General features: G+C 43.2%; 1 protein-coding gene across 4 annotated transcripts in view; it reads right to left on the bottom strand.

Annotated features, from left to right (window-relative positions):
• The window catches only part of MTFR1 (mitochondrial fission regulator 1), a 50,134-nt gene extending 34,203 nt beyond the window's left edge, over positions 1-15,931 (bottom strand). The window contains exons 1-3 of one of the 4 annotated variants that reach the window (XM_040354306.1): positions 15,822-15,931; positions 3,492-3,623; positions 1,833-1,943 (exon numbers count right to left, since the gene is read on the bottom strand). In XM_040354306.1, coding sequence (XP_040210240.1) covers positions 1,833-1,943; positions 3,492-3,557 — 177 coding nt within the window. In that variant the 5' untranslated portion in view covers positions 3,558-3,623; positions 15,822-15,931. The other 3 variants (XM_040354305.1, XM_040354308.1, XM_040354307.1) reach the window with 3 other exon arrangements.
• Between the last annotated feature and the right edge of the window lie 1,152 nt (positions 15,932-17,083).

Raw genomic sequence — 17,083 nt, 5'->3', positions numbered from 1 at the left:
ATGTCTAAACAGCTCGCAATAAAAGTGAGTACACACCCAAATTGGGTCGAAAGTGTCAATTTGTGTGGCCACCATTATTTTCCAGGACTGCCTTAAGCCTCTTGGGCATGGAGTTCACCAGAGCTTCACAGGTTGCCATTGGAGTCCTCTTCCACTTCTCCATGATGACATCACGGAGCTGGTGGATGTCAGAGACCTTGCGCTCCTCCACCTTCCATTTGAGGATGCCCCACAGATGCTTAATAGGATTTAGGTCTGAAGACATGATTGGCCAGTCCATCACCTTTACCCTCAGCTTTTTTTTTTTAGCAAGGCAGAGGTCGTCATGGAGAGGTGTTTGGGGTCGTTATGTTGGAATACTGCCCTACGGCCCAGTCTCCGAAGTCAGGGGGATCAAGCTCTTTAATATGTCCCAGTACATGTTAGCATTCATGGTTCCCTCAATGAACTGAAGCTCCCCAGTGCCGGCAGCACTCATGCAGCCCCAGACCATGACACTCCCACCACCATGCTTGGCTGTAGGCAAGACACACTTGTCTTTGTACTCCACACCAGGTTTCCGCCGCACACACCTGACACCATCTGAACCAAATATCTATATATCTTGGTCTCATCAGACCACATGACATGGTTCCAGTAATCCATGTGCTTAGTCTGCTTATTTTCAGCAAACTGTTTGGGGGCTTTCTTGTGCATCATCTTTAAAAGGCGTATGGTCTGAGCAATAACAAGCTGACCCCCCACCCCTTCAACCTCTGCAGCAATGGTGGCAGCACCCATACGCCCCCCCCCCCCACAAAAAAATGAAATGTCAAATGTGGCATGTCAGGCGGTCGCGAGTGCTAAAAAGCGGAAGCTCCATTTTTGGGTGGAACTCCGCTTTAATAAAAGCAGTTTCAAAATAAAACCAATAAATAAAAATAAAAAAAGGACAATATATACACACACACAGTTGTGCTCAAAAGTTTGCATACCCTTGGAGAATTGGTAATATACGGTATGTACCATTTTGAAGTACAGTGATTGAACAGTACTGACTGGCATGTTTAAGGCTTTGGATATCTTTTTTTTATCGTTTCCATTTTTCTAAGTTTCATTACCTTGTTACACAGGTTTTTTGACAGTTCTGCTTCCCCATGGCTCAGAGTTGCCATGTAGGAGCTAACAAACTCATTGGCTATTTACACATGGACACTAATTGCAACTTAAAAAGCCACAGATTTCTGTTATCATTATGGCTTGAAAAGGAGCCAAACTACTATGTCATATTAAATGGCTTCATATGATCACTATCCTTAAATAAAAAAGGACAGTTTTTTTGGCATGATCAGTCATATTGTCATCAATGCCAAACCTTATAACAATAAATGGGGGGGTGAGGGGGCGCTTACTATAAAAATATTTTAAACTATACGAAATAGCGTGCATAAAACCCCAAATAATTCAAACCATAACCATAAACATATGCATAAATGACTCTTCATAAAAGGTGGAAATAATAAAATACCACTGTGAAAACTTAATAATCACTCTTGAATTATTTGGCGTTTTATGCACGCCATTTCATATAGTTTAAAATATTTTTATTGTAAGCGCCCCCTCACCCCCCTTTTATTGTTATACCATTTAGTGTGTGAACACTTTTTAGGTGGCTGCTACTTTTAAGTATAGTTTATCCCTTGTTGTTTGCGCATTAGTTCCCCCATTTTTTATGATGTCAAACCTTCACCATTTCTGCCAGGGTATGCAAACTGTTGAGCAAAACTGTAAATACACACAGCTTTCCTACTTTCCTTATCTCAGTAACGACTGTTACTACATGCACAAATTACCTGGAAGTGAACTCTTGGCGATTGTAGCATAGGCAGATTTGACCCAATTTTTCGGACAATACTTCGAGATGAGCCATATGGTTTACTTGACCACAGGACCTGAAAAAAATCCTAATATAGGTTATTATATATAATTGTATTATATTCAACTTCTTAATCAATATCAATTTAAATTAATATGATTTTATTGTTGGCACCTTTAGTACAAGAAAAACGCAGTCTCTTAACGCGGAGGTCCACCTAGAAAAATATTATATCTCTCTCTCTATATCTATATATCCCCCCATCCCCCCCCCCCCATTTCTCTAAAAAGCCAGCAGCTGCTGACTTTTAATAAATGGACACTTACCTGTCCAGGGTGCCCGCGATGTCAGCAGCCTAAGACGAGCAATCGCTCGTCTTTCGGCTGTCCCCGCCGCCATCCTTGGTGAGGGAATCAGGAAGTGAAGCGTTGCGGCTTCACTGCCCGGTTCCCTACTGCGCATGCGCGAGTCGCATCCTCACTGGTCCCCGATGTCTCCTGGGAATATTCCCAGAATACAGCGCCAGGGGGTGGGAGGGCAGGTGTATGACTCCCGCAAGTGGGTGCAAATACATGTATTATACAGGTATATTCACCCCCCCAGGGGCGTGACTCCTGAGGGAGTCTATTCCCGGAAGTGGGTGCAAATACATGTATTATACAGGTATCTGCACCCCCCCCACTCACTTTTTGTGTAGTCCTCCGTTTTTAACATACTGCAAATAGTATTAGCAAAATTTCCATTCGATGCACCTCTAGCAGACACGATACAAGAGATCAATGCAGCTTCACCAGGACCCATCAGATGCTGTCTCACCCAGGGCACGGATCAAAGCGGCGTCCTCCTGAAGCTGGATTTAAAATTTCCCAGGACGTGGGGGACGCAGTAACAATGTCCCACCTCCTGTGATACACCTCACACGGATTCAATTTCCCAGCATTGGATCAGTGTGCCGTCTATCATAGGAGGCGGGACATTGTTACAGCCTGTGCCGAACAATTCGGCTCTGACACACAGGGAAATATCGGCTCTGCGTGACAAGGAGAGGAGGGAGGGGAGGACACTGAGCCACCAGCATGACACCTACGCAATGTGCGGCACCCGGGCGGACCGCCCCCTTTTCGGTGCCATTACAGCACCTTTTCTTCTTTTGGTCGATATGTTTTGGAGGCCAAAATGTTGGTGCACCTCTATTTTACACTGTAATAATCTAAGAACTTAGACGGATCCATATGATAGGAAGGGGGTCACTCATTTGATTCACTTATATGCACAATATTTTCAGCTCTGTAAACAGTCTTTTCTAATATACATGTGAAAAAGTACCTGAACCTACTGATACATAAACAATGCCCTTGCTGAGATGTTTGTCCCTTTACCAAGGCAGCAATCAAACCCTTGGCTACCATGTTACAATTAAAGCCCAAGTTTAGTCACAAAATAAAAAATAAAAATCAGCACAAGGGACATAACTATGCGCTGCCGACTCTTGCATTAGCTGGAATCTTCCAGTGTAACAGAGATTAATACAGCCAGACCTGTAGCCAGCACTCATCAAGAGTGCCTGTCCTTTCTGCCCACCTCTATTCGAAAAAGCTCCTTTAAATGAATCAAGTATATTGTAAGCAGAACTTACCGACTCCATATTATGGACAACCTGTTGCAGAACCATTCTCACTAAACGTAACAGCCAGAGCAGCATCTGACACTAAATCTCTCGACAAAGAGCCCAGTATAAACAGTCAACTTCTGCTCTTCCATAGTCAAGCTGGAAAGATAAATGTAAACGGTTAGATGTAGCTGCCCTATAAGGAGAGGGACAAAGCAAGGCCAGTTATAACAACAAGTTCAGTTATGAAAGGGAAAAATTGCCTGGAGAAGCACCTGCTATTTTTAGGATCCATGTACATAGACAACTTAGATAAAAATACATTTATTTATACCATCAATGTTTACTCCTACTGGGAAGATGCGAGACAAAAGCATGTCACAGGCACAGCTTGGTGCTTCAAGAACTACAGGTTCTGTGCACACAACAGTCCTGAGCCAAACAAACCTTGCTGTTTAAAGGCAGTTCAGGTGTTTACGGCATACCTTTCAACCTCAGGAATCTGTAATGGAATGTGTGGCATAGAAATGTTTGACTCCCTTTAAAAAAAAAAAAAAAAAAGTCGTCCAGACCTATAAAAAGGGCAAGTATTGCACATTTTCAGCGGGCCAAACTGAATTTGTCTAATAGCTACTACAAGCAAGGTAAGGTAGGCGACACCTACTGATTACACCCTGACAAGGATATCCCAAAGACAGAAATGACAGTGAAGGACAGCCAGCTGAATAGCCTGAAATTCCAGGATACTGATCAGCAACTTCTATTCCTCCAAGAAGCCCTCTAACACCACCCTAGCCTGACTGGCTGGCACCAGTCATCAAGACCTTCCAATGCATTGGAGAAACAGAATCTGCATGGATAGCCACCATGCCAAAGCTGACCTGGTCTTGATAGTCAAATGCATTGGCAGATCCGAGGACTCCTGAAATTTACCCCATACTGACATATTAAGCTGGAGAGCTCTGGAGTGGAACTGGACAAAGGGCACCATATCAAAGGCAGGCTGCCATCTTCACCATCACCTACATGCAGGTTCGAATCAAGGGAATTTGCAATGACCCAAGGTAGAGCTGCAAGATTAATCTCAATTCAACCCCCCCAATCTAGAATTTCCAATATTCATTCATGTAAGCGCAGAGCCATTCTCTGCTCACTCACAGCTGTATGAGAACAAAGGAATGAACTTCTGTCTGTAAAGGAGGTCAGTTTAACCACTTAAAAAGACAAACATTTTTTGACACTTGTTGCTTACAATAGGTATAAAACTGAATTTTTTGCTAGAAAATTACTTAGACCCTCCAAACATTTTTTAGCACAGACCCTAGAGAATAAAATGCCGGTTGTTGCACTATTTTATGTCACACTGTATTTGCGCAGCGGTCTTTCAAACACAATTTTTGGGGTAAAAAAAAATACACTTCAATGAATAAAAAAAATAAAAAAATAAAAAAAACAAACACAGTAAAGATAGCCCAATTTTTTTGTATAATGTGAAAGATGTTATGCTGCGAAAATCGTGATCTTTATTCTAAGCAAAGTTATTCTCATTTTAGCCAGAATCGTGCACTTCTAACCTCCAGGATCACACCTGGGCTCAGAGAGACAGGTAATTCTTCTGCAGGAGCAGTAACTTTACCTGAACCATCCCAAGAAACAGGCTAGAAGCAAATCAACACCCTAAAGGGGAAGTTCCCCTTTATGGAAAACTTCCCCCTCCCTATACCACATTTGGCACATTATCGTTTTATGGAGGAGCAGATACCTACTTTTGATAGGTACCTGCTCACGTTACAGGTCCAAGAAGGCTGCAGGACAATTCACAAAGAATACGGCCGTGGGAAGCCAGCCGTGAGGCGCAAGGAGTCAAAGTCATCTTCACACAGTAAACATACTGACACTAGGGACCTGAAGACCAGCAAAGAATTGAGGACAGTGCTGGAACCAGTGTTAATTTAGTCGACAAACATTTTTGTCAACTAAATTAATACCATTTTAGTCAACTAAAAAAAAACAACTAAACACTAAAAATTCCATTTTAGTCAAAAGACTAAAAGTCAAAATGAACACTGGTCTGTAGGCAATGTTCATACCTCAATACCATAAATAACATATTCGATTTTTCACTCCAGCGGTATAGGAGTTTGGAAATTGCAGATAAATGCTTAAATAATGCTTTACATATTATCTAAACTCATTACGACGAAAATCAGTTTTACCTGATAAGGACAAGGATTTAGGGGCTCAACTGCACTTCAGGGAAATCACTGTCACAAAACAGTACCTGGTACACTGTACAGAGGTCAATGCCCATAAGATCCAGCACTGTTTGACGAACATTACAGGCCATTCTGCTCTTGAATGCGTGGTCTTGGTACAGTCTCTCTTGGCCTGCTGGCAACAAAGGTTGCTCCACCATTTTCCCCAGTGGGGATGCAAGGCAAAGGCCAGGAGCTGTGGGAACAAAATAAAAAGTCCCCCTAAAAAGAAAAAAAAAAAAACCACACACACACACCTCCTTAAAGAGAGAGGCACACATTTATCTGTAGAGTTTATAAAATGAGAATATATATATATATATATATATATATATATATATATATATATATATATATATATATATAGCCGGTGATATTGCACTGAAGTCAATGGGACGCAGCATGCCATTATAGGCACTTTTTTTATATCAGCGAAATGCTGATAACTCCGTTTTAGGCAGATCATTTTTGGCGAACAATAGACATCGGTATATTTCTAGTTCTAAGAAAAAAAAAAAAAAAAAAGAGTGCGCACATTGTGGAGGCTCCAATAGTTCACAGGTCATGTTAGGCACAGAGGGTACACACAAACCAGGGATCGGTACTTAGTTTATATGTGCTACGATTCATTTCTACAGTCAAAATGAAGAAAATAAACATTAACACACAGAACTATAACACTAAAAACAATAGTACAGAACTCTGCATGCTAAAAGCTGCTGTTTTTGTATTGAAAAGAAAATAATTTGAAACGCTTACAAATTGTACGTGAACCTTTACAATTACAGCGATAGACCATACAAATCCGTGCAGTTGCTCCAGGTCAACACATTTTCTACAAAAACCCTCACTGTAAATGGAAAGCAAAAACGCAAGCAAATTTTATTTTAAAAAAATATGCATTTTGAATTAAATATAAAGGGAAACATGGCACCTTTTCAGAGTTAAATACAATAAACAAAACAAAAAAAAAAAAAAAAAAAAAAAAGATATTCTCTGGCATAAGCTGAACATAAACTGCTTAGGTTAATGATTGCCTACAAAAATCTCAGATATGTCAAGGTTATATCAACCAGAAAAACATATATTGTATGTACATTAATGTTTTAATATAACTACTATGTTTTACTACTATGTTTTAGTGCAAAGAGGAGTGACATCTTTTAGCTCATACCTACCAATACCGATAGTGGAATCAAGGAATGCTGAATTATGCCTGGCCACTGTGCGATACTCTACGTCAGGGGTCTCAAAACTTTCTAAACAAAGGGCCAGTTTACTGTCCTTCAGACTTTAGGGGGGCCGGACTGTGGCCACTGGAAATAGAAAAATGTTCCGGTATCAGCAGGAGTAAACAATGCCCCATTTTTTGGTGTCGAGAGGAGTAATGACCCATCGTTGGTGTAATTGGGGTGAAGTGTGCCCCTTTGTTGGTGTCATTAGAAGGAAATTATTCCTCATTGTTGGTGTCATTAGAAGGAAATTATTCCTCATTGTTGGTGTCATTGGAAGGAATTGTGCCCCATTGTTGGTGTCATTGGGAGGAATTGTGCCTCATTGTTGGTGTCATTGGGAGGAATTGTGCCCCATTGTTGGTGTCATTGGGAGGAATTGTTGGTGTCATTGGGAGGAATTGTGCCTCATTGTTGGTGTCATTGGGAGGAATTGTGCCTCATTGTTGGTGTCATTGGGAGGAATTGTGCCTCATTGTTGGTGTCATTGGGAGGAATTGTGCCTCATTGTTGGTGTCATTGGGAGGAATTGTGCCTCATTGTTGGTGTCATTGGGAGGAATTGTGCCTCATTGTTGGTGTCATTGGGAGGAATTGTGCCTCATTGTTGGTGTCATTGGGAGGAATTGTGCCTCATTGTTGGTGTCATTGGGAGGAATTGTGCCTCATTGTTGGTGTCATTGGGAGGAATTGTGCCTCATTGTTGGTGTCATTGGGAGGAATTGTGCCTCATTGTTGGTGTCATTGGGAGGAATTGTGCCTCATTGTTGGTGTCATTGGGAGGAATTGTGCCTCATTGTTGGTGTCATTGGGAGGAATTGTGCCTCATTGTTGGTGTCATTGGGAGGAATTGTGCCTCATTGTTGGTGTCATTGGGAGGAATTGTGCCTCATTGTTGGTGTCATTGGGAGGAATTGTGCCTCATTGTTGGTGTCGTTGGGAGGAATTGTGCCTCATTGTTGGTGTCGTTGGGAGGAATTGTGCCCCATTGTTGGTGTCGTTGGGAGGAATTGTGCCCCATTGTTGGTGTCATTGGGAGGAATTGTGCCCCATTGTTGGTGTCGTTGGGAGGAATTGTGCCCCATTGTTGGTGTCGTTGGGAGGAATTGTGCCCCATTGCTGGTGTCGTTGGGAGGAATTGTGCCCCATTGCTGGTGTCGTTGGGAGGAATTGTGCCCCATTGTTGGTGTCGTTGGGAGGAATTGTGCCCCATTGTTGGTGTCGTTGGGAGGAATTGTGCCCCATTGTTGGTGTCGTTGGGAGGAATTGTGCCCCATTGTTGGTGTCGTTGGGAGGAATTGTGCCCCATTGTTGGTGTCGTTGGGAGGAATTGTGCCCCATTGTTGGTGTCGTTGGGAGGAATTGTGCCCCATTGTTGGTGTCATTGGGAGGAATTGTGCCCCATTGTTGGTGTCATTGGGATTGTAGCGCTCACCCCCGAAGGAGCTGCTGGTTGATTTGGAATTGGCGTATTAAGTTACCAAATTCTTCTGTCTAGGGGTAATACTTGTGAGTGTGGATAAAAAGAGCAAGTGTCCAGCCGGTAGCGTGAATTTTCAATGCTTTATTCCAAGGCCAACATCAACATGACACACAGTAGAGAGAAGGAGTCGATGAGTAGGAAGAACTTGTAGCATCAGGCCTTGGATATCAGAAGCATAGAGAGCAAGCCTGCTCTCGGCACAAACGATTCAAAACGTCGCCACCCTCGCCAGTGTGGGTAAGTGCCTCCTGGACAGGCAATTAACGTGGACCTGGCAGCCAAAGGGTCACTTGCAATAATCAAATCACTGGGAGGAAACAATGCCCGTCACAGGCTTAGTACATTTTCTCAGTATAGTCCAAGTTTAAGGATCGCGAATCCTCCCAGTAAGTCCTATTCTGTAGGGTCACCTACTGACAGCAAAAAGGGGTGCCTGTCATGTGGCGTGGTGACCGGATCCCCGGTGGTTCGTCCAGGCCTCGCAAACAACCTCTGTACTTGGTTCTCCCGAGCCAATCCCCCACCGTTCCGCTCCCAGCTTAGGATCTGGAACCCAGCAAGCCGCTGAGGTCCCTCTCTTAATCAAAAGAAAGCTCCGCAAGGTGCATGGCTTCAGCCAGGCAGGCCATGAGGACGGGGCCTGTGGATGCGCGCACCCAGAAGGTGGATGCCGCACCTGTAACTCGGGCCCCGCAGAGAACAAAAAAAAATGGCGGGTGCCACAGATATACCCCCCGCCAGCATGCCCAAAGAGGGAAAACTCCTCCGATTGGCTGCTGGGGAGAATGGTTCTGTCAGAACCCCAATAGCGCCAACTGTCGCCCAGGGGTGGCAACGCACCCCTGGACACACAGACTGACCCATGAGGCAGTTCCGAACTGGCAACAGCACAAACTAACAATTAGCGAATGGGAGCAACTGAAATCTCCCATTCCCCACTAACTTTAGCGTAACGCCCCACTAACTTTAAAGGGGGGGGCGCTACAGGAGGAATTGTGCCCCATTTTTTATGTCAGAGGATGAAATATTGCCCAAAGGGCCAGATAAAAGCAAGTAAAGGGCCACCGGGCCGCAGTTTGGAGACCCCTGCTCTACGTCATATAACTTGGTGAGGATCGAGACACTGCAACAAGAAAAAAGCGCTGGAAAAGTTTGTCCAGAAAGCCTCCATTCAGGACTGGTTCACACCAGATGCATTTCAGTGCGCATACATCGAAACCGCATGCTAAAGGCCCTAGTTCACAGCAGTGTGTTCCAGTACAAATCAACAAAAGTAGAACATGCTGCATTTTTTTGTATAGAAGGCATTGGAATGCACTAGGAGAAAAATCTAAAAACGCAAGAAAAATGCACACCTAAAATTAGATGAAGAAACATCTATGAAAATGAACATACTACATTTTTTCTATATGAATGCATCTGAAATGGGTCAAAACGCATCAAAAACACAGAGAAATGCATCCGGAACACAGAAAATTGTGGTCTGAACTGGCAATTAATGTGCACGCGTTAACAGATTTAAATGCACAAGAAAAAAAAAAATATATATCAGAAATTAAATATACTAACTGCAACCCTCTGTGTCAGCTGTAAGATTACATACAGTAGATGTAATCTAAACTCAGCAATATAATGAGTTATAATTATACTTTAGTCAGGAGAAATTGGCATCAGTACTAAAAGCTTAATTTCTCAATGTCACCGTATGAGATTTGTGTACTAAGCGACCACAGAAAAGATGAGTCTTTTGGGGCGTCTAGAATAACTTGCTATAGGTGAATCACATGGGTGTAGACAACCATCCTGATCTGCGAGTCTGCTACAAAAACAAATGAATGAGTGACTAAAAAGGAATTCACACTTTCTACAACTGCCCACTGTAGTAATATCACACAAGGGGAGAAAACAAAGTGCCGCCCAATACAGGAGACTCTCCATCTCCAAACAAATCTCCTTTGAAACTTCTTTACAGTCGTTTTTATGCACACTCATGTATGTAGAGAATGTGCTCAGGTTTACCACATTTTCTGAAAAAAAAAAAAAAAATTTGGTATATATACACACACACACACACACACACACACACACACACACAGTGGGGATCGAAATTTTGGGCCCCCCAGGTAAAAATGTATATTAATGTGCATAACGAAGCCAAGGAAAGATGGAAACATCTCCAAAATGCATCAAATTACAGATTAGACATTCTTATAATATGTCAAAAAAAAAAAAAAAAAACCTGGTACGTCATTTGACTTCAAGTGGTTGGACCGATTTTTAGAGACAACGGTCGCCTCTCCTATAACAACTGGAGCAGCTAACCAGCCGCTTGGTTGTTATGACAAGCAGTGGGAGGTGACTTCCAACCCCCGCGGCTCGCTCGGGCTCTCCCATCCCACTGGGAGACCTGAGCTACTAGCCGACATCTGCTGGCTAGTCAGAAACCTGAAGAAACCTGGGATTGGCTTTGATCAGGTCGTCGCTATGGTAACCGGGAAGTGATAACATGACATTACTTTGGCTTTTCCGGCATTGAAAGGCGTCATTTAAAAAAATCAAAAGTATTCAAAAACACAGATCTTGACATTTTAAATGCTTTCAAGGGCAAAGGAGGGATTTGGTATCTTATAGACCCCATATCCCTCCATAAAGTATACCTGTTACATGCCTATTGCTGTCACAAGGATGATTAAAAAAAAAATTAACTGCTTGCTGACCAGCCACCATCATACTGTGGCAGGTCGGCTCGTTCCCATTGATAGTCGTAGCTGTACGTTGGTCCCTTTAAGCGGGATAGCGGGCGCACCTGCTGCACAGTGAGGGTGCTGATGCTTGTGACCGGGAGAACAGGGACATGTGTGTGTGTGTAAACACACACACACACACACACACACATCCCTGTTCTGAGAGGAGATGCAAATTGTGAATTCCTACAAGCTGGGAACCACGATTTCATCTCCTATAGCGAGTCCCCTCCCCCCCACAGTTAGAACACACATTAGGGAACACAGTTAACCCCTTGATCGCCCCCTAGTGTTAACCCCTTACCTGCCAGTGACATTTATAGAGTAATCAGTGCATTTTTATAGCACCAATCTATATATAAATGCCAATGGTCCCAAAAAAAAATTCAAAAGTGTCCGGTATGTCCGTCTTAACCACTTCCCGACCTCCGCATGTAAATGTACGTCCACAATATGGCACGTACAGGCACATGGGCGTTAATGTACGTCCTTGCCTATTAGCGGGTGGGGGGTCCGATCGGGAACCCCCCCGGCTACATGCGGAGGTCCGGTTCGCTCGGGGAGCGATCCGGGACCATGGCGCGGCTATTTGTTTATAGCCGCTCCGTCGCGATCACTCCCCGGAGCTGAACAAGGAGAGCCGTATGTAAACACGGCTTCCCCGTGCTTCACTATGGCGGCGCATCGATCGTGTCATCCCCTTTATAGGGGAGACGCAATCCATGACGTCAGTCCTACAGCCACACCCCCCTACAGTTGTAAACACACACTAGGTGCACCCTAACTCCTACAGCGCCACCTGTGGTTAACTCCCAAACTGCAACTGTCATTTTCACAATAAAGAATGCAATTTAAATGCATTTTTTGCTGTGAAAATGACAATGGTCCCAAAAATGTGTCAAAATTGTCCGAAGTGTCCGCCATAATGTCGCAGTCACGAAAAAAATTGCTGATCGCCGCCATTAGTAGTAAAAAAAAAAAAAATTATAAAAATGCAATAAAACTATCCCCTATTTTGTAAACTGCTATAAATTTTGCGCAAACCAATCGATAAACGCTTATTGCAATTTTTTTTACTAAAAATAGGTCGAAGAATACGTATCGGCCTAAACTGAGGAAAAAAAAAATGATATATGTTTTTGGGGGATATTTATTACAGCAAAAAGTAAAAAATCTTGCATTTTTTTCAAAATTGTCGCTCTATTTTTGTTTATAGCGCAAAAACTAAAAACCGCAGATGTGATCAAATACCACCAAAAGAAAGCTCTATTTGTGGGGAAAAAAGGACGCCAATTTTGTTTGGGAGCCACGTCGCACGACCGCGCAATTGTCTGTTAAAGCGACGCAGTCCCGAACTGTAAAAACACCTTGGGTCTTTAGGCTGCATATTGGTCCGGGGCTTAAGTGGTTAATATCGCAGTCCTGATAAAAAAAAAAAAAAAAAAAAATCGCAGATCTTTTTACCAATTACAAAAAGCAAGTGACTTGTTATTAAATAGCGAATACACAATGGTTTTGGGGTGGTTCTTTACTTGCAGAAGGGTATCACAAATTAGACTACCGTTATACACACACACACACACACACACTAAAAAGTGGTGAGAGCCAAATGAAAAGGATAAATAGAGAGTTACAGACATATTCACTGTGGATGTCTCCAGCTCTATTTCAGGAATACAGACAAGTCACAAAGTTACCATAATGCTACAGAACCAGAACGCACTAGACAAAAGCAGACAATCTACAGCTGATCAACTGTCATGAAACCAGCATATTCTGAACCAAAAACCGCAGATAACTTCAGACAAATAAAGTCTGCCAGAATACAATAGTCTGCAGGGTCACCTATTGACAGCATACCTTAATTTATCGGCACATATAGAGCCAACCATTCACTAAAAGGAGAACTGCGTAGGTTGGCCCACTTTCTCTGGCCAAGATGCTGGTACAAGAGCACCTTTATTTTAGTAAATTAGAAGCACAAGAGTTATTCATGCCAACAAACTGGCACTGTGCCAGGTACAAGTTTCTCCACTTTCTTTTTTTTTAATCCACTTTTGTTTTGTTTTTCCTTTTCAGTTCTAAAGGCCAACATGTGTCTCCCTCTCATTTCCTTTTCTCAGCAAATATGGGCAGGACATCATCCAGACCAGGAGCAAACAAACGATTATCCTGAAATGGTATGCCATATAACTGCTCTGATTTGGAGGTGAGGTCTCTGATCCAGGACATGTCCCTGCCCTCCACTAGCTGTCACCTCTGCCCCATGACCCTCCCATTCCCATCCTCTTACACTCTCTACAACACCCCCCCCCCAGTGATCACAGTCTTTTACATCCCAACTCTACCACCCCAGAATCCCCATTTCACCCCATCCATACTGGCTTTAACTTTGTAAGAAACAAATGTCAGAAAAATGTTTAGTCTTTAAGTGGTTAAAGTTCCTTCATTTACAGATGAAGTTCATGACTTCCATCTAAGAAGGAAATGTTACAATGTTTCTAGTTATCTTCCAGCTCAGACACAATGGTGTAAAAACTTGACAGACTGCCCCTTTTTTTGACAGCTGAGTAAGCAGAGGGTTTGTTTCATCTCTGTGTATCACCTGACGCCAATCACTTCACTGGGTATATGTGAGGGTTCGCAACCACTTCAGCTCCAGAAGGTTTACGTAGATTCTCGGTCCAAGGACCACGGCTCTGGAATGCTCTACCCACGACCATCCGCTTGGAAGAAAACCATCGGGTTTTTAGGAAAAAACTGAAGACCCACCTCTTCTGAAAGACCTGTACAACTCTGGATGCCAGCACCTTGAGGCGATAAAGTTCGCATTTGTTTGCGCTATATAAGTTTCTCACTCACTCGCCCCTTTATGACCAGGCCATTTTTTGCAATACCGCATTACTTTAACTGACAATTAACAATGCAACAATGTACCCCCAAAAAAATTGATGTCCTTTTTTCCCCCCACAAATAGAGCTTTTTGGTGGCATTACATCACCTGGCCCCATAAAGAATGAGGAAGGACATCTGGTTACAAAGGACGGGGAGATGGAGAACGTATTCTTCTCCTCAGTCTTCAGGAGGGAATCGGGGGGCTTCAGTAACCAAAACTGCAGGGTCTATCCTCATGAAACATCACAGGAAGCACCTCCATGATTAACAGAGGACAGAATTAAAATTAGACTTGGGAAACTTAACATTTAGGCTTCATTTCCACTGGTGTTTTTACAGCCACTGTTGTTAGCGTTTTTTACAGCTTAAAAACGCCTGTCCATGTTTATTTTGTAAAAAAAAAAAAAAAATTTGCAGCTCTTTTTGAGCGTTTTTGAGCGTTTAACGTCTGGCGTTTTTACAGCTCTACTCTGGAACTTCAGAACACCCTGGTCCTGCGTTTTTTTTACAGCTCAAAAACGCCTATGCCATTTGCAGCTCAAAAACGCCTATGTGGGCATGATGCCATAGAATAACATGGACAGGCGTTTTTAAGCTGTAAAAAACGCTCAGAAAAGTGGCTGTAAAAACGCCAGTGGAAATGAGGCCTAATAAAATCACCAGGACCAGATGGCTCGCTACTTAGGGAACTCAGTCAAATGATTGCCAGACCATTGTTTCTAATTTTTACTGACAGGAATGGTACCAGCTAGGGGTGCACCGAATGTTTTTTTTGGTGCTGAAACAGATACCAAAAATGAAAAATACACTAGGCCTAAAAAGATACCGAAAATGATGGAGACCGTCGGAGACTGTGGACATGGTACAGGAGACAGGAAATTAAAGAGGAGTTCCACCTAAAAATGAAACTTCCTCTTAACCCACTCCTCGCCCCCTTACATGCCACATTTGGCATGTAATTTTTTTGGAGGGGGAGTGGGGGATTCAGGAGAAGGGGACTTCCTGTCCCACTTCCTTCTTCCGCCGAGGGGCTGAAAAGGCGATTAGCTTAATCGCCTTTTCACAGCCCCTCCCTGTAGGCAAGCGCCTGTCAAAATCGGACGGCGCCGCGCCTCTCATGCGCACTGCCGCTCGCGCATGCGCAGTGGGTGCCCGGCCGTGAAGCCAAAAGCTGTCACTGCCGGGTGCTCACACAAAGAATGAAGACGCCGGCCGGCGAGGGGGGGTGAGGAGCGGAGCCCCGGCCGGCACGTCGCTGGAGCAGGTAAGCGTCAGTTTATTAAAAGCCAGCAGCTACACTTTTTGTAGCTGCTGACTTTTAATAAACTTAAAAAAAAGGTGGAAAACCCCTTTAAGTGAAATGGCACACAGGGGGCTAAAATAAACCTGACAGGGGTTAGAACCCTCTTTTATTCCATAGTTCTACTTTAAGCCAGAATAGAATGATGTGTCCATTTGTGACAGGTTCTCTTTAAAGTGAATCAGCCAACATTCCCGATAATGTGGATTGCAGTAGCGGAGTCCTCTCTATAGAAGAAGGCCGCTGACTAGGGGCTCCGTACAGAACACATAGAGCCGGATACACTGCCTCATTCTCTCACCTCTTCTCTCCATACCTGACCTTCAATGCCGCTCTCCTCACCGACACCTGTGACCAGTCAGCACAACTCTTCCCCGCACTTCACCACCTCAGCACCGTCACTGTCTACCGGAATCCTGACAACTCTCCGCCCTACCGGTAACACTCACCTCCGCTTCTAACATCAGCTCTGACGGCGGCAAACTGTCCCAACGTCACCGGCCGTGCGCCATGCTTCCAAAAGAGTGAGTGCGCAGTGCCTGGAACAGACGCTGTCAGTACATGGCGCATGAAGCGGCCATCTTTGATTCTGGAGTCATGCCCACAATGCTACCTGTCACCTGGCCAGGTCTAGAAGAATGAAAGCCTCTAATAATGAAGACCTATCGTTGTATATATATATATATATATATATATATATATATATAGGAAAGCTATATATTTTTTTTAGTTCATGAAAATGTAGGTCCTTTCACACAAGCCTCATCCGCTCAGTGACTTTTTTGCTGGAGAAAAAAACAGATTCAGTTGACGTCATTTTTTCTGGCAATCTTCAGTTTACATCAGTCTACATCTGTTGTTGCAAAAACACAGGTGACAAAAATATAAATAAAAAGTGTTTCTTTGGTTTCGTTCACATCTGAGTGATTGGCAGGTTTGCCACATCATCCCTTTAAACCCAAACACATATTAACCACTTCAGCCCTGGACCGTTTCGCTGGCCAAAGACTAGAGCATTTTTTGCGATTTGGCACTGCGTGGCTTTAACTGACAATTGCTCGGTCGTGCGACGTGGCTCCTAAACAAAATTGACGTCCTTTTTTTCCCACAAATAGAGCTTTCTTTTGGTGGTATTTGATCACGTCTGCGGTTTTTATTTTTCGCGCTTTAAACAGAAATAGAGCGCCAATTTTTTTTTTAAAAAAAACAATATTTTTTACTTTTTGCTATAATAAATATCCTCAAAAAATATATAAAAAAAACATTTTTTTTCCTCAGTTTAGGCCGATATGTATTCTTCTACATATTTTTGTTAAAAAAATTGCAATAAGCGTTTATTGATTGTTTTGCGCAAAAGTTATAGCGTCTACAAAATAGGGGATAGTTTTATGGCATTTTTATTAATAATTTTTTTTTTTACTAGTAATGGCGGTGATCAGAGATTTTTACCGTAACTGCGACATTATGGCGGACACTTTGGACACTTTTGACACATTTTTGGGACCATTGTCATTTTTACAGCGATCAGTGCTATAAATATGCACTGATAACTGTGAAAATGACACTGGCAAGGAAGGGGTTAACCACTAGGTGGCGGGGGAAGGCGTTAAGTGTGTCCTAGGGAGTGATTTTTACTGTTAGGGGGCATGGCTACATGTGACACATCACTGATCGCTGTTCCCAATCACAGGGAACAGACAATCAGTTACAG

The sequence above is a fragment of the Rana temporaria genome, chromosome 5 (assembly GCF_905171775.1).
Source record: "Rana temporaria chromosome 5, aRanTem1.1, whole genome shotgun sequence".
NCBI lineage: Eukaryota > Metazoa > Chordata > Amphibia > Anura > Ranidae > Rana > Rana temporaria.
Note: the sequence above shows the minus strand (reverse complement) of the source record. Positions and strands in the feature narration are given on the sequence as shown.